Source organism: Ricinus communis, chromosome 6 (assembly GCF_019578655.1).
Source record: "Ricinus communis isolate WT05 ecotype wild-type chromosome 6, ASM1957865v1, whole genome shotgun sequence".
NCBI classification, from domain to species: Eukaryota; Viridiplantae; Streptophyta; class Magnoliopsida; order Malpighiales; family Euphorbiaceae; genus Ricinus; species Ricinus communis.
This window is the reverse complement of record NC_063261.1, coordinates 18,382,352-18,404,959: the sequence shown is the minus strand read 5'-3', so window position 1 is coordinate 18,404,959 and position 22,608 is coordinate 18,382,352. Positions and strand designations below refer to the sequence as shown.

The following is a 22,608-nucleotide window of genomic DNA, read 5'->3' as shown; positions in this document are numbered from 1 at the left end:
AAAAATTTATTTGGAATAATAAATTGCAAGCAATACACTGTACATTAAATGAATAAATTTTTCTGCTAAATAATTCTTCTGGGAAAAAAATTTCTGCTAAATAATATCTTCCTTTCGTTAAATAGAATTCCTAATTACTTGTTTGTTTGGAACACACTTAAATCCCGTTCAACCCGGCAATTTCAGTTTCTTATGACCTCCAAAATATCAGATAGCCAAACACGGACAATGACACTAAGCTGACTATGTTGCATTTTTCTCTGCCTGAGAAACAGATCACCGCACCATAGAGAACCCGAAGCACAATTCTCGCCGGACTATTGACGTCGTCGTTTCCGCGGCTGATCACTATCCCAGGTTAGTGGTAGTCCCTGAGAAAATAGTAGAGAAGGAGAAAATATTCTAAAATGTATTTCCTTTTGTTATGATTCATTGGACAAGTAATAAACTACATGCAAATTCTTATGGATATATGTTCATTAGGTTCAGAGGGAGTAATGGGGGTGCACTCGCAAATTTTGATATTTTTGTTTATAATTCATTTGGGCTTAGCAATTTTGGTCTAATTAAGAGAAAGCTTTTATCTTTCTTAAGCTGCGATTGCAAATTTTTTGTTTTGGATTTTTTCTTACCCTAAATGAGATGTAAATTAATATTTAATTAATTTGTTTATAAGCATACAGTCCTAATAGGATGTTGAGACAATGTAGGAAAATGAAAAAAAAAAAAAGAAAAAGAATGGAAGAAGTGTGATAATATGGCAATGAAGTAAAAAGTATTAAAGAATTTAGGGAGTTCTGTACTTCTCTTTTTGACAATTATAATGGTCATGTCATTTGTTATTCTACAGGGGAGTGTTAGTTTGATTATCACCCCTTTGTTTAAAAAAGAAAGGGCCTTGCTTTGAAAGGAGAACAAACACTATTATGGTTGTATGTTAGCTTACTTTATGCTGTGGTTCTATCTTTTCGTCAATTGTAAGAGTACCAGATCCAAGCCAATGACTAAAGAGAATCCATTTCCAAAAGTAAATAATAACAAGCAGGTTAGGGATGTCCAGCTTTGTTAGTAAAGATGATATTCTTGAATATGATTAAATTTTATTAGTTTAGGATTTGTTTGAGAAATTCTTTATTTGGCTGAATATGCAGGATACTAATCAGAAAGTAAACTGGAAAAACTTTCTTGAAAACTTGATCTTAGATTGTGAGATCGAAAAACTTCTAATATAAACAACCAATGGCTTTGTCCTTGAGAGAGAAGACAGACAGAGGTTGGGGATTTGGTGGTTGTTTGGTTGAGGAAGGGAGGTAATGCCTTCCAATTTTAATAGAGCCTGAAATCAAATTGTATTGGAGTGGGTTGATTTTGGGCCTGTTTGGGATTGTTGTTGACTGTTAAAAGAGTAGGTTCAGAATATTTTTGATTAATAGATTGATTTTTTAAAATTTTTAAAAAGTTGCTTTTGTCAAACTTACTTTCAAAAAGCATCAAGTTACCCGCTTTTCTCTAAAATCAATTTTCAGACCTCAAGAAAACAAAAGAATTACTTTTTCCGAAAACTGCTTTTGACCATCACAATGCAAAACGAGGCTTCCATGTGTGGTTAACATATAACAACAGCATCATTTAGCTCTCTATTTTCTATAAATTATTAAGCGCAAGACTTGTATTACTTCAAGTACTGAGGTACTATGGTTCACAGGGTGGTTAATGTAAGACATGTATGATTAAATAGATAACTAGATATGTTAAATATATTTAAATTGGAGATTTATGGCGCTTCAAATGCAGGTCTACTTCATGTATTAATGGACACTGAAAGTAGTGCAGAGTTGAATGGACACCGCCAAATGCTTCCACCTCCACCTGGAACATTTATAGACCGTGAAGAACTTATACAGCATGTTGGGGACTTTGCTGTATCCCAGGGATATGTGGTTACTATTAAGCAGTCTAAGAGAGATAGAGTAGTTATTCTTGGTTGTGACAGAGGAGGTGTATATCGTAATAGGCGGAAGGCTGCTGAGGAATCCTCTGCTGAACGCATCCGCAAGAGGAAGTCAGGTTCTCGGCTTACCAACTGTCCTTTTGAATGTGTCGGTAAGAAGGATGATGGGTTGTGGATACTTACAATAAAAAATGGAACCCACAATCATGAACCATTAAAAGACATTTCAGAACATCCTACTGCTCGCCGCTTTTCAGAGGAAGAAATTAGGTTAATTAAAGAGATGACTGAAGCTGGATTGAAACCACGACAAATTCTGAAGAGATTGAGACAAAGTAACCCAGATCTTCTATCCACTCCAAAGCATGTATACAATGTTAAAGCTAAAATCCGACAAGGAAACCTGACAGGTGGAGCCTTTTGTTTTTTTTTTTTTCAGTCTTTGGGCATTTGTTCTTCATTCTTCTTCTTTTCTCTTTAAGCTTTATCTTGTTAATCAATATCAAATGGATGAAAGGCTTATACCAGCATATGGGGAAAAATCAGTAAATTTATTGTTGTATTAAACACTAACTCAATGCAATTTGTCATTGTCAAATGTTCATTGTACTAGCAGGACTATAAGTCCAAAATGTGTCTGCATTTATAGATCTTCTATTTGTTGGTTAGCTAATGTTTGGAAGCACAAAAAAGGTCAATTAGAAATGCCTGCATTTTATAAAATGTTGAGTTGGCATCTTTTGAAGATAAGCTGAGAAGTGAGATGGTTAGGTTCATGAATGCTGGGATGGAAAAGTGAATGGATTCAAACCGTCAGAGTGAGAAGAAGGGAGGTAGACCAAAAATGGTAAAATTCTGATGATAGGTCCTGAATAAGTTCTTAGGATGTTTGATGGGCAGGAATGATCCATCCTTTGTGAGCCTTACTTTATGTTTTATTTTCTTTATCTATCATCCTTCCAACCAGAGCTACTTTTTACATGTTTGGTATTTTAAGAGTTATTATTATAGGATTCTTACTGAAAATAGACAAATGGTCTTCTGTTATCAGTTATTGCCTATTTTTTTCTCCTTTCTTCATTGCCTAGATAGAAGGACTTGGACCCTTCTTGGCCTTTCTTGTTCATGGTCTTTTTTTTTTTAAACCATTATCTCAGAGTTGGGATTTCCTCTTGAGATATGGATTTTTGTTTTATTTTGGTGCTTAATAGCACAGAGAATATTAATCTATTACAAGATGGAGATTATAGACTGATAAAAGGGTTTATCACCCAATATACGTGTTCTGTGCAGTGATCCATGGTATCTATTTTCTTGCATTGTTGTACTACTTGAAATATTTGGTTAAATGAACTGTTGGTTTGTTGATCAACTTCTTAGAAGAAAATAGCAGCTTAAAGGCTAAGTTGCAAGAGAAACTAGAACTTGTTTGCTGTCGCAATTACTTGGCAGAAGATAATCTTTTTGGCTTCATCCAGATATAGAACCATCCACTTAAATAGCATTCCTTTTGGTCATCATTTACCCTATACATGGTTTGGAGTAGCATTAGTTGGAGCGGAGGAGAAGGAGAAATATCCCCAACTTTGTTCAGCTAAAAAATATTTTTAGGAGGAGAAATGATGGGCTGGTCCTCCCCTTTATTCTCCTACTTTGAATTTTTTTCTTCTGCAATGTGTAATGAATTGTGGTCTTAGGCGGAGAAAAATGATGGTACATAGAAGATTTATTTTTCCTGTTCCACCCTTGTTTATCAATTTTTATTCTTACAAACAAAGAACATGTTGTTTCTTTTTCAATAGTCAAGGATACTGTGATCATTTAATTTTGATAGAGTATATTGTCTTTTATCAGTTACAACTTACTACCCTAAATTCCATTTTGCCTCTATCTAAACAAAATAAAAAATGTTTCTCCCCTCTCTCATCCCAATGAATTTTCATCTTTTTTATAAAAAATCTTTTTAGTTTCTCGAAGTAAGGGCAACCAATATCTACTTTCTTCCCCTCCTTTCATAGCCTTTCATAAAGCTCTCTTCTCCTCCCACCCTTTAGCTATTTAGCATTTTTTAGAAGTTGAAAATGAATATGGATTCTGCTAAAAGGAGTTTCTGGAGTGGTATCTTTACAGACAAGACTGGAGAGCCTTCTTGTTTAATTGACGATACGCTTATCCTGGAAGTGTGTAATAGTGGCTGGTATCTTATCGACCTTGCTAAGTTCTTATGTTTTGTCATTTGGATGATCATTAATGGCTGTTCCTGTATCTGTAGGGTAGTAGTGCTTGATAGCTAACTCCAAGGTTTATGTTCTGATTCCATGCTACGTATTTGCATCTCCTGATTTCTCATCAGGTGACACATGAATCATTCTTTTGATGATTAAGTTGTCAATGCATTAGAAAAGTCCATGAGGATATGTTTGTATATATATGAAAATTGTTGTATTTAATTTTTAACCATCCCATGTCTCTAAGATTGGACTTCCATTTTTGGAGCAGAGGGTCATTTAGTTTTTATTCTTTATTTACTGCAGTGAGACATTTTAGGTCATTGAGAACTGACAAATCTGCTGCTGGGAACAGTTCTTTTTCTGCTACTGAGCCATCTTGGAGGCAGCATTACCCCATGGTAAGTTCTGATGTAATTTAGCTACCTTGAATCAACAAATCTCATCCCAGATGCTAGGATTAGAAACAAAAGAAGAAATGTTTTCTACTTCCTCAGTTAGACTCTCTCATCTCTTCTCTCCTCCCTTTGCCCTCTCTCTTTCCTTGTTAGAATTTCTTGGTAGTTGTGCTGGTATTTAACCTATTCAGTAATGTATGCCAGAGGGTTCCCAATCTCATTGGAGGTAAATTCATTGATTCACAATCTTTTGCAACTATCGATGTTATAAATCCTGTAAGTTAAGATAATGCTTTTAAAAGTTCATTTCTTTTATCGCCATACTGTTTTCTATTCAACCATTCATTTTTTTCCAATTATTTGCTTATATGTTACAGGCAACACAATATATTGTTTCTCAAGTCCCTTTGACTACAAATGAGGAATTCAGAGCTGCAGTATTTGCAGCAAAGCGAGCATTTCCAGCATGGAGAAACACACCAATTACCACTCGCCAACGAATTATGTTCAAATTCCAAGAGCTTATTCAGAGGGACATTGTAAATATTTGGATTTTACATGCATTGTCTTGCAATATCTGATTAGATATGAGTTAAAATTATTTGTTTCCCAGGATAAGCTGGCAATGAGCATTACTACCGAGCACGGAAAGGCTTTAAAAGATGCATATGGAGATGTATCACGAGGGCTAGGTTAGTTTCTTTTATTTACTATCTATGAACAATCATCTGAGATACTTGTGTTCTACAAAGTCTTGGATGTTCACTCGTAGAGGTGGTGGAACATGCTTGTGGGTTGGCAACTCTGCAAATTGGAGAATTTGTTTCCAACGTCTCCAATGGAACTGATACCTATAGCATTAGGGAACCACTTGGCATATGTGCTGGAATTTGCCCATTTGACTTTCCAGCAATGATCCCACTATGGGTAAGCCTATCTTACTCTTTTGTCCTATAATATAGGCGGCAGTATTAATCTAGAATACGCAATGCATAGGAATACCATTCTCATTGTAGCTTTTGATCTCAAGAAATAAAAAAGGGGTGGTGATGGTTATGGTAGACAGACACCATGATTTCAGTAGTTCTATGAGCCATATTTTAAAAAATCTTTTTTAGTTCTTTTGCCTTTATTTAGGGTGGTTGAATTTAAGCTTTTCCAGTTGCTTGAGGAAAATGTTAAGACATATATGTTGTAGTTATGAGGTTTGATAATATTGCTTTTCTCTTTTCCAATTCATTTCCATGCAGATGTTTCCCATTGCTGTCACGTGTGGTAATACTTTTATTCTAAAGCCACCAGAGAAGGATCCAGGTGATTGCTATACCCATTCGGCCATTCATATCTCTTTATTAATACTACATATCTCTTTATTAATACTATGGTATACATATGATGATGTTATGGTGAAAAATACAAAACTATTTGTAATCTTTTTTACATGCTTTCATGAGGATTTCATCCAATGCATGACAATCAATCTTTACTGGTTCTTGAAACAAATATGAACAAGGATTTGCTGGATTGCATATATGCCCTTCTTATTATCAAGATTTCATAATTCATATGCTGTTGAAGCACTTGAGTTCTACTTGTATAGCTCATTGGTTTTCTTTTTCTTTTTCTAGCCTTTACATTTTCAGCTGTCAAGATTACAGATCAATAATGTCGATAGGCTTTTTTAATATCATGTTGCTGCTTGGTTTTCTATTACTCATGAGACATGCTCAGAATGAAAGTGAACTGTTACTTGGTATTATTGCAGGGGCTTCTGTGATTTTAGCAGAGTTAGCCATGGAAGCTGGATTGCCTAATGGTGTCTTAAATATTGTTCATGGCACCAATGTAAGGTTTCACTTTAAGAATTAAATATGGGGTTTTGCTTTCGCTTAAGTTTCACCAATACAAGTTGTTACTCCAAGAATTGACTGGTTTTACTTCCTAGAAGTTGAACATTCTAGCATACAGGAAGATTAGTTTTCACTTTTCAGCTCGCATCATTTACTGCCTTTCCTTACTGTATAGACACACAGAGAAGTACTAAAAAGTTCAAAATTTGTTATACAATATTTGTGCTAATATTGTATTTTTCTTTCAACCGAAAAATCTTTTCATCTGTGGTATATGCCTATGTGCATTGTACCATACGAAAATCATGGACATCTAACTGAATACTGTTGGTATATCCATGTGTCTGCTTTCTGTATGATTCTTCTTTTTCTTGTTCTTCTTTTTCTTCAGTTCTCATTTTCTAATATTTTTGTGATGCAGGACATAGTTAATGCTATTTGTGATGATGATGATATTAAAGCTATTTCATTTGTTGGTCCAAATTCAGTAAGTCATTTTTCTTGTGGGTTTTTATTCAGGTTGCTTAATACATCGGTATGGACTCTGGTGCATATGATTACCGAATCTTTGCCAGTTAGTGATTTCATTACGAAATACAAAAAAAAAAAAGAATTTTTTTGTGTTTCTAAGTGGAAAGGTGACAGTATCTTTTTATGTGTTAGCAGTCTATCTAAGATTGTAGGGTTAGTATTTTCTAGCATGCTTTTGGGATAAAAAAAACGTAGAATGTACATATCACTTTTGAGGTTTCATGCTTCTCAGATTCAAATGTTAAAAGAAGCGTGATGTGTAGATGAATTATTGTTATTTTACCAAGTGCTTAAAAGCTCCTCTGAACTTTTTGGGGAGACCTATTAACCCTAAACCTTTATTCTCAAACATTTTCTCACTATATATTGGAAGTGAAGGTCTTCATCCTCTGTTTTCCAAGTGGTCTCTGTTGAGGGATCTCTATATTCACTATATCCTTGTATTGCAATTGCAAACTGCTTTAACCTCTTTCACGTTTGACTCTTCAAACACACATGCACGTGATTACTTTCTCTGTGATTCACATGACTTGTAATTCTCATCAGGTTTTGGCTTTTTAATTTGGTTGTCCCTTTGACAAGAAATAGTTTTTTCTTTTTCCTTAACCTGTTCCTTAGGTTGGTGCTTATGTGTATGCAAAAGCATCTGCTAAAGGAAAACGTGTTCAGGTAACTTCTCTAGATGCACTTTTAGTAAATTTCCAATTCATTATTATGAGCAAGACAGTTTCTCTAATGTGCAATGGTGAATGTGAATTGCCTGACTGGTTTTTGTTCAGTCCAATATTGGAGCAAAAAATCACGCAGTTGTCATGCCTGATGCAAGTGTAGATGCTACTTTAAAGGCTTTAGTTGCTGCTGGCTTTGGTGGTGCAGGACAAAAGTGCATGGCCCTGAGCACAGTTGTCTTCGTTGGAGGCATAAGTCCATGGTATCTTAAACGTGTTTTATTTCTTCATCTTTTGATCTGGTAACTATCAAGTCATTGTGAAGAAGGCTTGAAGTTGCAATTTATGGATTAATTTTGATACAGGCTGTTTTTACTTTGAATAAGTATATCCAATTTCTATTAGTAGAAATGATTCTTATGGAAGTTCTTGGTCCTAGATATTTTTCCTTTGTTTGAGAAGTGGATAATGATAACTCATGCTTTCGGTATTTCTTTATTTTCATTTATATCTTTCCTATTATGTTGCCTAGGTGCCTGGCTAGCCTTCTGAGTTGTCATGCATAATGTATTAGGTGTTGATTTGTTACTTTTGATGCATATGTTTACTTTTAGAGCATTAGGAGACATTCTGATATGACATTTATTCCTTCAGAAGTGCTTTTTTCTTCTGTCACAGTGATGAAAAAATAACAGTTTCTACCAGCTTTTAAATATTAATAATACTTCATAAAATGAGTTTGCTATTGATCCAGGGAAGAGAAACTAGTAGAGCATGCTAAAGCACTTAAAGTAACTGCTGGAACAGAACCTGATGCAGAGCTTGGTCCAGTCATTAGCAAACAGGTTCATACTTCAGTCCAAATTTGACCTACAATTAGCATTCGAAATCTAATTCCAGATGGTCACTGGAAAAGAAAAAATCAATCTTGTAAAATAGTTGGGAATTCCTATTTTTTCTTAGACAATCCATTTTGCAGCTGCTATTAGGCATATTAGCTGCAGCGTTTAAGCACTTTGCATCTTCAAGCATGCATATCCTGCTTACTTATGACACTGTTATTTTTAAATTTTGTTCATTATTTACAGGCAAAGGAACGAATATGCACGCTAATACAAACAAGCATTGAGAATGGTGCAAAACTAGTTCTTGATGGAAGAAACATTATGGTATCTGATTCTATGTTGTGTTCGCTAATCCCTTTTGTCATTGCTACAAGTTCTTGCTTGAATTTGTATGACATAAATGCTGTTTATTCTCGATAATCAGTTGCTAGGATCTGTGACTTTAGTGTAGGAAATCCACATAAAACTTTATTAATTCAGTTAAGAGTTGGTAAAGCTCATTCTCCTCAACCTGAACTACGGGTGGGGATTTCACTTTTAGTCTATCATATAGAAACTGGAAAATTCATAATTGTTTTTTTTTTTTCTGTGGTGTATTTTGTGATTTACTAGGTTCCAGGATATGAACACGGGAACTTCATGGGTCCCACCATCTTATCTGATGTCTCAGTCGACATGGAATGTTACAAGGTGGTTTATGTTTATGAAAAGAAACAATATTTTTTAAGATTCTGGTAAGCTTAACTATTTTTTGAGCTTGACAATTCTCCATGTCTACTTGTGCAGGAAGAAATTTTTGGCCCAGTTCTTCTTTGCATGCAGGCTGATACCATTGAAGAGGCCATTAACATTGTTAATAGAAATAAGTAATGACAACTTTTAGTTTGTTTCAACATCCCATATAAAGTAGAACACTAAATAATGTTTCACCTTTTCATATCAGTTCTCTCTTCACAGATTCAGCAATGGAGCTTCTATATTTACATCATCTGGTGTAGCTGCAAGGAAGTTTCAGACAGAGATTGAAGCTGGGCAGGTAAGATGGTATTTAGCAGCAAATAGTGATAACTAGTATGCATAACTAGTGTCTGCATACTGCAAGAGGTTGGGCGTATCTACCTATTTCATACCATTAAAATCTTGACTCTGCTTTAACTCTCAAAATGTGATTCTCTCTACTTATTTCCCTATGATGTCGGGACATGTTCTGCAGGTTGGCATTAATGTTGCTATATCAGTTCCACTGCCATTCTCTTCCGTCATTAGCTCCAAGCCATCTTTTGCAGGAGATGTCAACTTTGATGGTAAAACTATATTCTTCGGAAAATTGGTATTTCATTTTGGTCTAGCCTGCTGATTACTATTTGAGGTTCCTGAATTACTGCAGGAAAAGCTGGAATTCAGTTTTACACTCAAATTAAAACAGTGACTCAACAATGGAGAGATCTACCAAGTGAAGAGTTATCAGCTATGCCGTTGCCTAGCTCTTAGAGATTACAGTAGATATAACGTTCTTCAGGAAGGGGAAGGGGCATAGAATAGACAAAACATATATGTATTTATAGTGGATTTCTTTTCTCCTTTTGAACTACAGGAAATTGTATCATTTTGTTTATATTTATCCACACCCTTGAGATATTGCCCCCATGATTTCAAACACCCTTTTGGCGGTTTTGTAATCGGCTTTCTAAATTCAATTTTGATTCAATTCCGTCTCCTATTATACGAGAAAATATAAATTATTCTGAGACATTTATTTTGGGAATTGTAAGACATTATTCTGAGACATCTATTTTGGAAACGGTAACTGATGACAATGAAATGAGTTGGCATCCCACGATAATACAAGATTCCTTTTGTCCCGTGTCTCTTATATTATCTTCTAATTTTTATTTTTAATTTTGATTACATGACATCTAAAATTTTGTGGACATGTATATTTAATTTATTTTAATATATATTTTTATTTTATTAATTTTTAAGACTTAAATTATTTTGATAAATGTGTTTAATTTTTGACATATTAATTTTTTTATTTCACATATATATTTATTTTATATGAATTTTAAATTTATAGATAATTTTATAATTTTTATATTAATTTATTAAAAGTTATATTTTAATCAAACACTGATACTAATACTAAGAAATATAATATTAGTTATATTTTAATATTATATTAACTAATAAATAATTTTATAATCAGATAATAATATTAATTATACTACAAGATAATATATTAAATATATTTTGATTTTATATTAACTAATAAATTAATTTTAATATAAAAATATTTTTAATAATATTTTAATATTATATTTAATAATAAATTAATTTTATTTATATAATAAAAGCTTAATCCTAAAAAATAATAATATAAAATATAATTGATCATATTAATTTATATAACAATAAAATTAATAAATAAATATTTTTAAAATTAATTTTTATATTATTATATATTAATAAATTTTTAAAATTTAAAAAGTTAAAAAATATTTAAAAATAGTTAGTTTACTATTATTTTTAAAATATTATAAATTAATATTAAAATTTTATTAAATAATAAATTTCATAATCAAAATAATAATAAAAGTCAATAAGCTAATTTGGTTAAATTTTCATATTCGAGTTAAAATATGTTAAGAATTACTTTTTTTCAATCCTTATATAATAATATCAATGCAATTCAAATTTGGATCCTAATTAGAAAAAGAAAATACTAATCAAACTATTTTTTTTTTACCGATCAAGCAATGAAATTTATGTAGTTTTTGAAATGCATTTATACATACAACTAGCTTAATATATTATTATAAATTTATTTTAATATTTAAAATGTAGAAAAAATAAATTTAATAATATCATTTTAACTGGTAAATAAAAAGAGAAAAGAGAGAGGAAAGTTGACTAAAACTCTAATTAGTTAATCTTTTTGTTTAATTGTGTTCGATTATTATTTAATTCATAAACTACCAGCAATTTCAAATACCCACCGTCAGATGACTCCCCATAACAATCCAACGGTCCGATTCGACCAAGTCAGTCTCTCTTCAAAAGCTACACTGTCACGACACTAATCACCATCTTCTTCTTCTTCTTCTTCTTCGCTCTCTTGAATCATCAGTTAAATAGAGAAAAGAGAGAGATGTTGCTTAAAAGTTCAATTCAGAGAGGTATTATTTAAATTCTTATTGTTTAATTTACAAGTTACAGAATTGATAGCTGTTAATTTGATTTTATTTCTTAATCAGTGAGAAATGTGAGGGCTTTATTAAGACCTCAGATCTTTGCTTTGAGAAGCTCTGATTTTTCCACTGCTGCTCAACCTTCTTCTACTAGCCACCGTAAATCTCTGGTAAAATAATTTTCTTTTATCTTGTATTTTTATCTCCTGCTTGGTTAATATTTATGTATATCTTTCTTGGTTTAAGTGAATATAGAGTAAAACATAAGCTGCTAATTATACTACTAGCAAGTTGCTAATTCAAACTTTTGATTTTTTTTACTGTGTTAATGTGTAAAGTTTTTCTGTAATAAAGAATTAATTAGAAGTTATACAATCATATAATTAACTTGGAAGCTTTTATCTGTTGGAAAAAAATTGTTATTGCCACTTTTCTTTAGTTGATAAAACGATGTCTTAGAGTGTGTCTGGAAAGTCTAAAATAATTCAATAATTATATCAATTGAATTCCATTTAGACAATTCTTGTGTGTGGATAGTTAATACTTGGTAGTTGTTAGAACTCAATTCTTTTGACTTAAAAGAAATAAGGCATTTTGAAGTCATGCCAAAAATGACATGATTTTGCAAAAATTCAATTCAGTTGAACTTTTGCATATGATTTATCCCAAACAAAGCCTTAAGCATTTTCTTTTCTGCTTTGAATATTAATTGATTTTTTTTTTCCTGTTCTTATATTGATAATTTATTGTGTGTCAGAGAGTTCCAAATCTTATTGGAGGAACATTTGTTGATTCAAAGTCATCTTCAGCAATTGATGTAATAAACCCTGTGAGTACTTCACAACCTTCTTTTTTATGTTTGATTTTTCTAATGGTAAGTAATTGCTGTTTTTGGGTTCTGATTAATTTTATATTCTCTTTTGGCATAAATAGGCTACACAAGAAATTGTATCTCATGTTCCTTTAACTACAAATGAAGAGTTTAAAGCCGCGGTTTCTGCAGCAAAGCTGGCTTTTCCGTCTTGGCGCAATACACCAATTACCACCCGTCAACGCATTATGCTCAAGCTTCAAGAACTTATTCGTAGAGACATTGTATGCATGTAACATGTTGAATTTTTCACAGTTCTCCTGTATGTCATTTTTGTCATTTTTCAAAAAAAAAAAAAAAATCGTTAATGAGGAACCTTGCAAACTTATTGTAGGATAAGCTTGCGGTGAATATTACTTGTGAGCAAGGGAAGACTTTGAAGGATGCACACGGTGATGTGTTCCGTGGGCTTGGTTAGTTCACATTGCCTCTCAGTTATTGTTTAAGAAGTTTTTGCAGAAATAGTTGATTGAGCTTAATTGTCGATTTTCTCTGTTATTTCTTTTATTTCGCATATAGAGGTCGTGGAACATGCTTGTGGAATGGCAACTCTACAAATGGGAGAGTACGTTCCTAATGTGTCAAATGGAATTGATACCTACAGCATTAGGGAGCCACTTGGTGTGTGCGCTGGGATTTGCCCTTTTAACTTTCCTGCAATGATTCCCTTATGGGTAAAGCCTTCTATGTGCTTCTTCATGAGTTGACATTTATATTCTCATTCCCATACTTAAAACTACTGGCACATCTTGACCCTGTAGGATGAAGTTTAAACGTTGTATTTATCATAAGTCAAAACAATCAACTAAACTAACTTCTTGTTTCATGTGTCTAACCAAATTAGTGGTCTTTTCTGGCACAAATTACTGTTTCAATTCTACTAAAATATTTAGAAATAGAGGAAAATCTTCATTATCTTTATTTTTTCCTGTTATCTTACTGTAGATGTTCCCTGTTGCGGTAACATGTGGGAATACCTTTGTCTTAAAGCCATCAGAGAAAGATCCAGGTGAGTCTATTGTTAACTTGTAGTTAATATGGTGAAGCATTATCTTGGCCATGGACTGTAGCATATGAAGTAAACAGAAAATTCATAGATGTAATGTAAAAGAAATTGGTTCACAAATTGGTAGCACTGAAAAGGTGACCCCCATAGCATGTGTTAGGCACCTGATTTGAGAAGGATGGGATTGGCAATAGTTGTGCTTATATCCTCCTATACTGATTGTTCTTGTATGCTGGATATTTGTATTGTTTGGTAAATACTAGAAAAAATTTTCATAGTTGTCCACTTGAAAGGTGTGTGGAAATGATTCAAAATTTTTGAAAACTTTCCTTCATTTCGCAGAAGCTTTCTCTTGCCATTTTCAGTAATGCAATTTGGAATATTAGTACCAATAGTCCTGAAACGTCTGGTATTATCGTGTAAAAAGAGTGTCTAATTGGCATTATACTATTCAGATTTCGGAGTTTGATTATTTTGTTTGTTTTTGCAACATATTGTTCTTCAACCTTTACTAAATACAATATAGTACAGGAAAGCAGCTGGTGTATGGTAAAGGATAGAAGTTATCCAGTTTTTTGCTGTTTGAAGCCAGAAAAACACGAGACATGTTACTGGAAGTTTTTGCATTCTGAATCAAACATGAGGTTTATAAGCATTATTGCTATGATATTTTCTACCATGGACAATGATATACGTCTAGATGAGTTTCAATAAATGAGTGAACGTGGTTCTCTTAATTGAAGCATTTGTCTTCTTTCTAAAATGGTTTTGTTTTATTAATTTCCTGAAATGGAAAAGAAAATTCCTTGCTGTTCTCTCAACTATGATTTGTTTTTCGGTGTTTCACCAGGAGCTTCTATAATCCTTGCCGAGCTAGCAATGGAAGCTGGTCTGCCTGATGGTGTCTTAAATATCGTTCACGGTACCAATGTATGATCTTAACAATAATCTCTTTTTACTTTTTCTCTTCTTATGAACTTTGTTGGGCTGCTTTCATCTCTTAATAAGAGAAAGTACAAAATAATTCTCTTAATAATTTTGTGTACTTTGAAGAAGTTTAAATTTTCAATTGATTTGACTTTTTAACCTTAGGGTTATACATTCTGAACCGAAACAGCTGTTTGGTTAAGTTATTTTATTCTGAGACACGGGCTTGTGATTTTTGGTACATTGTGATCATACATGTTATCTTTAAGACAATTTCTTCCTTAATGTGTTTGAATTTTGAACAGGATATTGTTAATGCTATTTGTGATGACGATGATATCAGAGCTATATCTTTCGTTGGTTCCAATACAGTAAGTTACTCATAGCTGTTTGCTTCCAGGTTCAGTCCTTATCTGGCCAGTCTGCTATTGGTTTTCTTTTATGGTTGGCATTTTAGTCATCAACATAGTTTTAGTTTTATCACTGCTCCTCTCTCATCATGCTTTTATGACCACATCTAAAGGCTGGCATGCATATATATGGAAGAGCATCAGCTAAAGGCAAACGTGTTCAGGTAAGTGCACTTCATATTCTTTGATCCAATCTTAGGAGTATTATGTTTGCATTGAAATGTTAAGTATTGAATTTGGTTGGCTTATAATTATTTTTTCAGTCCAACATGGGAGCCAAGAATCATGGAATTGTCCTGCCTGATGCAAACATGGATGCTACTTTGAATGCCCTAGTTGCTGCTGGTTTTGGTGCTGCTGGACAGCGGTGCATGGCACTAAGCACAGTAGTTTTTGTGGGAGACTCACAGTCATGGTATTAAGTTCTTTTCTTCTGGCCCATTTTCATATTTTACATTTTTGCACCTATTATTTTGGATGTTAGGTTTATCTCTTATTTTGGAGGCTAGAACTCTGGCTTAATGATAATATCTACTGCTCAGTGTTTCATCTTATGTGACTTTTGCATTTCTGAAGAGCAATTATCATTTGCAATGATGTTGCATTAAAACACTTCTTGGTAAAGCAAACTTCAACAGGCTATTGAAATGGGAACAAAACTCTGCTAACTACTTAATGAGAAAAAGAAGCAAAATCCAAGGTGTCCTAGCACCTGAGCTGTCTACCTAGATTCTAGAAAGTATGTCCTGTCAGTTAGCTAGATGCATCAGATTAGGCTCTTAATAACTAGTGGCATGGGAGTGCTTGATGCTAGAATTGTCTGAGGCTGCGAGAGTGAAATTGGTTTTTCCATCTGAAGATAGATTTTCATTTATATTGTGGCTGCAGCATCATTGTTTCTGGCTAGCCACAGTGGCATTTATCTCCCTTGTTTATACCTGGATGAATGGGACTTCTAATGTCTCCTGCATCAGTACAGACCTTATCATGTTACATACCACACATTCTGATTTTTTATAGTTATGGACAATAACAGTGTTTAATTAGTTGCGCAGTATCTTATTATTAAACATATCCTTTTCAATGTTTTGCAGGGAAAATAAACTGGTGGAACGTGCAAAAGCTCTAAAAGTAAATGCTGGAACAGAGCCTGATGCAGACCTGGGTCCAGTGATTAGCAAACAAGTATGATAATTCATGTCTCAAAAATCTTTCATGCAGACTGCTCCACTATTACCAATTATGCTGATGAAATAGTGAAAGTGGAAGTGGTTTTGATTTCCTGTGATACAGCGTTCTGTGCATTGTAATTAAGGGGTGCTTATTGGTGCTCCCTATTGGTTATGTGTTTAGTAGACTTAGCAGTCTTCAAATTTTTCTGCATTCACAGGCCAAGGAGCGAGTACACAGATTAATTCAAAGTGGTGTCGAGAGTGGTGCCAAGCTACTGCTTGATGGAAGAAATATAGTGGTATCTTATTTTACAATTAATATTCTGCAAAATAAATTTTGTTACTAGTATCAAAATACTTCTTTTCCAGATAAGGATGAGGAGATGAGAGTCCCATTTCTGGTGAGGATAATGAATATTTTCAGACATGATGCATGGTCATGTTCCAGAAAATGGAGTATTTTGGGAATTACTAGGTGGAAAAAATGGAACAGAAGTAGCTAGAAAAGTTGGCTTGGTGCTTCAATTTCATTATCATGAAAATGCTTTTGGTCATTGGTCAAGTCTTTTGTTCTCTATTAACATAAATAGAAATTCAGCTTTTGTTAATGGGAGATTGTCTAATTACCAATTTATTAATTGTTTAAACTAGGTTCCGGGATATGAGCTGGGCAATTTTATTGGTCCTACCATCTTGTCAGGTGTCACAGCTGATATGGAATGCTACAAGGTATTATACATGCTTTTAGGTAAACTGGAATCTATTAGTATTGGTAAAAGATTGACTACTCTTTACCTCCTTTATCGTTGCAGGAGGAAATCTTTGGACCAGTTCTTCTATGCATGCAGGTGGATTGAGTACTTTTCTTCTGTTTACTTACTCTTATCTATTAACGTGATCATTCTTAACATGCATCTTTATGTGATTCTTTGTTTTAACCTTCAGGCTGATAGTTTTGAAGAAGCCATCAACATCGTTAATAGAAATAAGTATATCCTTAACTGTTGAATTCTTTGGCCTGAATTTTATCATCTTCATCTAACCTTCTTATATGTGGGTAACACACTAATACTTCTGTTGCAGATACGGCAATGGCGCTGCCATATTTACCACTTCTGGTGCTGCTGCAAGGAAATTCCAGACTGAGATAGAGGCTGGGCAGGTAAAAAATTAAGATGAGCATAGTAGTACCTTGAGAATCCCCTAAATCTACAATATGTCTAAATTATTTGCTACGCAGAGCCCAGCAGTTCTCCACTTTATGTTAATATTTGGTGTGTATAGTTCAAAATAAAGGGAAAATGGAGATTCTGTTCCATAACAAGTTATATAACTCTGAACATAAGCTTAAGGAAAGTTCATTTCTGCTCGAAATAGATTCATTGTAAATTTTACGAGTCTCTAACATGATTCACTTAATTGCAGGTTGGCATCAATGTTCCTATACCAGTTCCACTGCCCTTTTTCTCGTTTACAGGGTCCAAGGCATCTTTTGCAGGCGATCTTAATTTCTACGGTAATATTTACTCATGCTCTTTGTTTGTGCGCATCTCTTACTGATTATTTCTTTTCCTTCACCTTGCTTTTGAAAAAACATGGTTGAATTTATTGAACAAGTGAGAAGTTTCTGAATTGCAGGTAAAGCTGGAGTTAACTTTTACACCCAGATTAAAACAATAACTCAACAATGGAAGGATTTGCCAAGCGGCAGTGGGGTTTCCCTGGCAATGCCCACATCACAAAAGATGTAATGTTTACTGTAATTATACCATCTTAACTTGCTTTGAGCCTTCAATAAATCAATGTCCTTGTTCAGCTTCTGCTTGTATTAGTGTATAGTTTCTCTTTATGCTCACTCCCTCCTTTGTCACATTTGAAACACAGCTCAATTGCAAGCTTGCCAATAAGCTTTGTTTCATCGAAACTTGAGTGGCTTGGCAGAGTGTAATCTTCAGCAAATAAATGACAAATGCTATAAGAAAAGAATATATATATATATATATATATATATATATATATAATTATTTGATTATTTTAAAATTTTAATCTTTTATTTAATTTTAATAAACATCTAATATATTTTTATCCGTTAAATTTTAGTTTTTTAATTAACTTAACAAATATTTTAACTCTTTTTTTCAAGGGGGAACTATTGTAATGATCAAGAGCCAAGATTAATATGTTAGTTTTGAATTGGTTTATACGTTAGCCAATATTAATAGTAGATTGAAATGAGTTGTTAATGGAATTTTGTATATAAACCTTCTACATATTGTAAAAGAGGATTATCAAAGATCATAATACAATATAGTTTTTATTCTCTTCCAATCTCATCTCTTTTTAACTCTTTCTCTCATTTCAAACACAAATTATGACTTTGGGTCATAACAAGTTGGTATCAGAGCAGTGATGATCCTAAAAATCATCTTCTTCTTCTTTCCCTCATTCTTTTCTTCTTCTCTACCAATTATCCTGAGATCAACAACTGTTTTTGTCACCTATACTATCCAATACAAATTTTCAGAATCAATTTAGGATTTGAAGTTCTTAAAACAAATCAGAAAAGAAAAAGAACCCTTCTTTTAACCCTCTTTTTATCTTCTTTCCTATCAATTCTCTTTCTTTGGACTTAAACTTCTTATCATTTTTTTCGACTGACATACAAAATATATAAAAGTGTTGAATGAAGTTATCAGAAATTGAAGCGTTGAGTGATCAAATATTTAAAGTTTAAGCGTTCAAATATGGTTAACTATCCCATCCGATACCAAAATTTTGCCTTATATTTTCATTTTCGTAACAATTCTTCAAGTTTTTCTTGGTATCAGACTTTTTATTTTAGTTCCAGATGAAGGCTAGAATTTGGCCAACTCGATGTGTCAAATGAAATAGAAATACAGTTTCAGAATTTTCCGTATTGGAACTGTATTACTCAATGAGTTAATTAATTATGATTTTAATCAACAGCAGGCAGATGTATGTCTTAGATATCGATTCAAGTTATAATTAATTAAATTGCTTGGTGTTATACAGCTGAATTAATTAAATTTTCGATTTCAGCATACGGATTAAAAGAAGTGTTACTCCTTGTTACGATTATTGAGCTTCAATGAATAAAAGAAATTTAATAGTAATTAATCCATTTATTTCTAAGATGTTCATATAACTTACCAACTATTAGAATTCGATTAATAAAAAGAAAATTCACTGATCATAGCATAATTAATTTTTCATTATATTTAGATTTCAGCAATTTACAATAGATTTGGAAAAATGAAATCATAGAATTGGGTGAATTGGATGGAAGTTTTCCAAGGTTTTATAAAGTTTTATAACCTCTAACCCTTGTTTAGAAAGTAAATTTTTTGAAAATGAGTATAAAAAAATATATTTTAGTTTTACTGTTTTTTTTTTTAGACAAAAAGATGTATGTGTTTATAAATCGTGAAAAAAAAAAGTATCTCATTATTAAAAATATCGGTTTCTTGTAAAAATTTAGCTGTTTCACTCATCATTATCATTTGAACTTATTTGATAATATGAGTTTGAAGCTTCACAACTATTAATTCAATTATTTGATTGTTAAATCGCGGTTTAAAAACTAATTGATCCAATAAGATCAATTTAACGATTAAATAATGACGTTTTGATGAGTTGTTAAGCTCTAAATCTATATTATCAATCACAAGAAATATGATAATAATAGCTTATCGGAGTGAAGATGACTAAAATATTTTTTTTTGTCATGATTTTTAAGTACGTATTTCTTTTTGTCTGAAAATAAAGCATATATTTAAAATTGTCAAATGATAAAACTATGAGATGTTGTTTTGCACTTATCCATAAAATTTATATTACTTTCTAAAACCTTCCTTAATTATTTATTCTTTTCAAATAAAATTAAAAACTCTATCTTACCTCTTAAAGTTTTACCTTCATTTACTCTATAAAATCTTATATTCCCTTACTTTCATTTTTTTTTCAAACATAGTGTAAAGGGATTAAAGGAGGAAAATGTTGAAATTGAAGTGATGGTAGTAGAAGTTACATTAGAGCAAAAGATTGTCACTACTATATATTACACTCTAACTAATCACAAATGCATAATCATTTTAATCTAGAAGTGAACCAAAAATAGATATCTATATCAGAACTCTCAATCTTATCTCATTAAGAACTAGTCTAGACATTGAAAGATTGATAAAATTTAGTAAAAAAGAAAAGGAAGAAACTAATCATCCAAACTTTGTAACAAATGGATAATCTTCACTCTTATAATCATAAGAACAATTGCAAAAAATGTTGAATTTTGCACTGATCAAAAGGAGATATATGAATCCATATTTATGTTGTTTATGGTGAGTTCTAGAGTGCAATACAGTATAATGACGTAATTTTTTAAATATTTTTATATATTTATTTAATAAAAATTTTAAAAATTCTAGTCAAATTTATATAAAAATTTTAATGTGCAACTTTTTTTATAAAATTGTATAATTCTTACATACTAATACTTTTTTATATAAATTACTCAAAGGAAAAATTTTATATGTAAATTTGATCTTAATTTTATTTAATTGAATAAACATATAAAGATATTAAAAAAAAGATTAAATCATCATAAATTACGACACTTTTAAAATTTAATTTTTAAAAAAAATACATATTTACTCGAAATCCGCAAGTTAAAAAATACATAAATGGTACAAATTTATAAACAATTCAACAGTAGGTAGAGAAAAGCAAACATAGTAAAAAGAAGAATCTAAGATTTTTAAAAGATGGTCTCTTTGACATTGCCAAATCAGCTCTAAATTATTGCGAAATAATCGTTCAAATTAATTGACGTCCAAAATTAGCATAAATAAAAGAATGAAAAAAAAAAAAATAGTTCAAAAGCAAGTACCTTTGGCAATAGGAAATTACTCAGAACTAACCATGCAAATCAATTGGCGTCAGGAAACAAAGGCTGAAAAGAGGCTGTCTGTGTAGCCAAGGAGACTGCCCGGTACCCAAGAAAAGGCTCAAGTATCACTCTTGAAACCTCTTACATATGTATCGGGCAAGTCATCCTTGGCTAACAAAAAGACTCTTTTCTTCATGTTAGACCTTCTTTTGTCCCCCTTCAGATGCAATCATTTTTCAGTTCCTGAATCTGATGGAATTGTAGAGATACGACTTAATTATCTAGGCTTGTCTGGAGAAAGAAAAGAAGGTCTAGCATGACAAAGAAGAGCCTGTCAGATTAGCCAAGGTGACATGCCTGAAAACATACATTTGGGTTCTATAGAAAACTGAAGTGATAGTCTTTATGTTTCTACAGGAAACACAAATTGGGTAGCAGCAGGCAAGTCATCCTTGGCTACCAAACTAAGGCTCTTATTTTCATGCTAGACCACTCTTCTTGTCTATCTTCAATTCATCTATTCAAATGGATGCTGATCCTAACAAATTGATCTCTATTTATAGCCCTATAGAAAGAAATAATATATATATATATATATATATATATATATATATATATATATATATATATAGAGAGAGAGAGAGAGAGAGAGAGAGATATGATTCATGTTGCTATAGGTAATGTGTATGGCTCTCCATAACCAATTTGCCTCATCTAGATGACCTTTCTTATTATGGAACTACCCATGATGGAATATATTCTCTGTGCCACCCAGTCTTTTCTTCATTTCACATTTTTATTCCAAAGGCAAATACATCTTAATTATGAAACTTCTTCAAAGTATCAATCATCCAATTTTTATCTTTCAACGATTTGAAAGATTTAACATAATTTTAATATTACAAAATGGCGACTCGAATGCCGAACTTTTTACATTACAACATTTCTCAGTGTCAATACTAATAATGTTATTACCAGTATTATTATTTGGTTTTTCTCAATATTACTTTTTTTCCTTATTTGTATTATTCCATTTGACAACATTATCTATCCTTAATTTCCATCCCAACCCAAATCATTCATAGAGGTCAATAAAGCATTGTCATAAAAGAGATCGGTATATATAGTAAAATAAACATGTATTTGAGCTGGTAATATATATATATATATATATATATATATATAATAAACCGTAATAACGGATAAATATATCTTATTTTTATCATAAAAGTAATAACTGTTTACTGATATTTATGATTGGAAGCGAAAAGATTTAAACTCAAAACTTTCTTAATCTTTACTAGTAAAATAATGTCAATTTCCATTAATATTTATAGATGGAAGACGACCACTTTTAAACTCAAAACTTTCCTAATTATTATTAACGAGAATGCCAACCGGACATTTTATAATTGGCTAATCCGGCAAAAGATATTTGTGCTTACTTTAAAAAGGATAATTCACCACTGAAATAAATTTCCTCATTTCTCATATGGAATTTCTAAAATGAGATGAAAATGACCTTAAATAAAAAGCAGAAAATCTGACACAAGGTATGGGCTGACTATAAAGTGTGAAGGTTCGTTGGTAGATGTCAAGAGAACCCTTTCGAGATATATTTATGTATGTATTAGATCTTCTGTCATACTCACCATTT

General features: G+C 32.2%; 2 protein-coding genes and 1 long non-coding RNA gene across 5 annotated transcripts; 2 read left to right on the top strand and 1 right to left on the bottom strand.

Moving 5' to 3' along the window:
• The first annotated feature begins 86 nt into the window (after positions 1 to 86).
• On the top strand, positions 87 to 10,179 carry LOC8279211 (methylmalonate-semialdehyde dehydrogenase [acylating], mitochondrial). 3 transcript variants are annotated; one of them, XM_002518296.4, is made up of 19 exons: positions 90 to 357; positions 1,795 to 2,361; positions 4,486 to 4,580; positions 4,782 to 4,853; positions 4,955 to 5,116; positions 5,191 to 5,269; positions 5,350 to 5,504; positions 5,828 to 5,891; positions 6,343 to 6,422; positions 6,849 to 6,914; positions 7,577 to 7,627; positions 7,738 to 7,889; positions 8,381 to 8,471; positions 8,715 to 8,795; positions 9,084 to 9,161; positions 9,258 to 9,337; positions 9,429 to 9,507; positions 9,685 to 9,775; positions 9,859 to 10,179. In XM_002518296.4, exons 2-19 carry the CDS (start codon positions 1,812 to 1,814, stop codon positions 9,960 to 9,962), a joined length of 2,130 nt encoding a protein of 709 aa, XP_002518342.2. In that variant the 5' UTR covers positions 90 to 357; positions 1,795 to 1,811; the 3' UTR covers positions 9,963 to 10,179. The 3 variants fall into 3 exon arrangements, with proteins under 3 accessions (XP_015574178.2, XP_025012957.2, XP_002518342.2); XM_015718692.3 differs by lacking the exon at positions 9,859 to 10,179 and having other exon boundaries at positions 87 to 357; positions 9,415 to 9,507; positions 9,685 to 9,781; XM_025157189.2 differs by lacking the exon at positions 4,782 to 4,853 and having other exon boundaries at positions 88 to 357.
• Positions 10,180 to 11,487: 1,308 nt separating this feature from the next.
• LOC8279212 (methylmalonate-semialdehyde dehydrogenase [acylating], mitochondrial) lies at positions 11,488 to 17,860 on the top strand. The gene is made up of 19 exons (XM_002518297.4): positions 11,488 to 11,647; positions 11,726 to 11,829; positions 12,417 to 12,488; positions 12,593 to 12,754; positions 12,865 to 12,943; positions 13,050 to 13,204; positions 13,476 to 13,539; positions 14,387 to 14,466; positions 14,769 to 14,834; positions 14,987 to 15,037; positions 15,137 to 15,288; positions 15,968 to 16,058; positions 16,264 to 16,344; positions 16,697 to 16,774; positions 16,858 to 16,893; positions 16,991 to 17,034; positions 17,129 to 17,207; positions 17,471 to 17,561; positions 17,684 to 17,860. The coding sequence occupies exons 1-19, from the start codon at positions 11,620 to 11,622 to the stop codon at positions 17,794 to 17,796; spliced, it is 1,626 nt and encodes a 541-aa protein (XP_002518343.1). The 5' UTR covers positions 11,488 to 11,619; the 3' UTR covers positions 17,797 to 17,860.
• Positions 17,861 to 18,284: 424 nt separating this feature from the next.
• On the bottom strand, positions 18,285 to 21,514 carry LOC107261198. Its single transcript, XR_001535181.2, has 2 exons — positions 20,952 to 21,514; positions 18,285 to 18,543 (listed from the first exon to the last, which is right to left on the bottom strand). It is a non-coding gene; the product is annotated as an uncharacterized LOC107261198 (long non-coding RNA).
• Between the last annotated feature and the right edge of the window lie 1,094 nt (positions 21,515 to 22,608).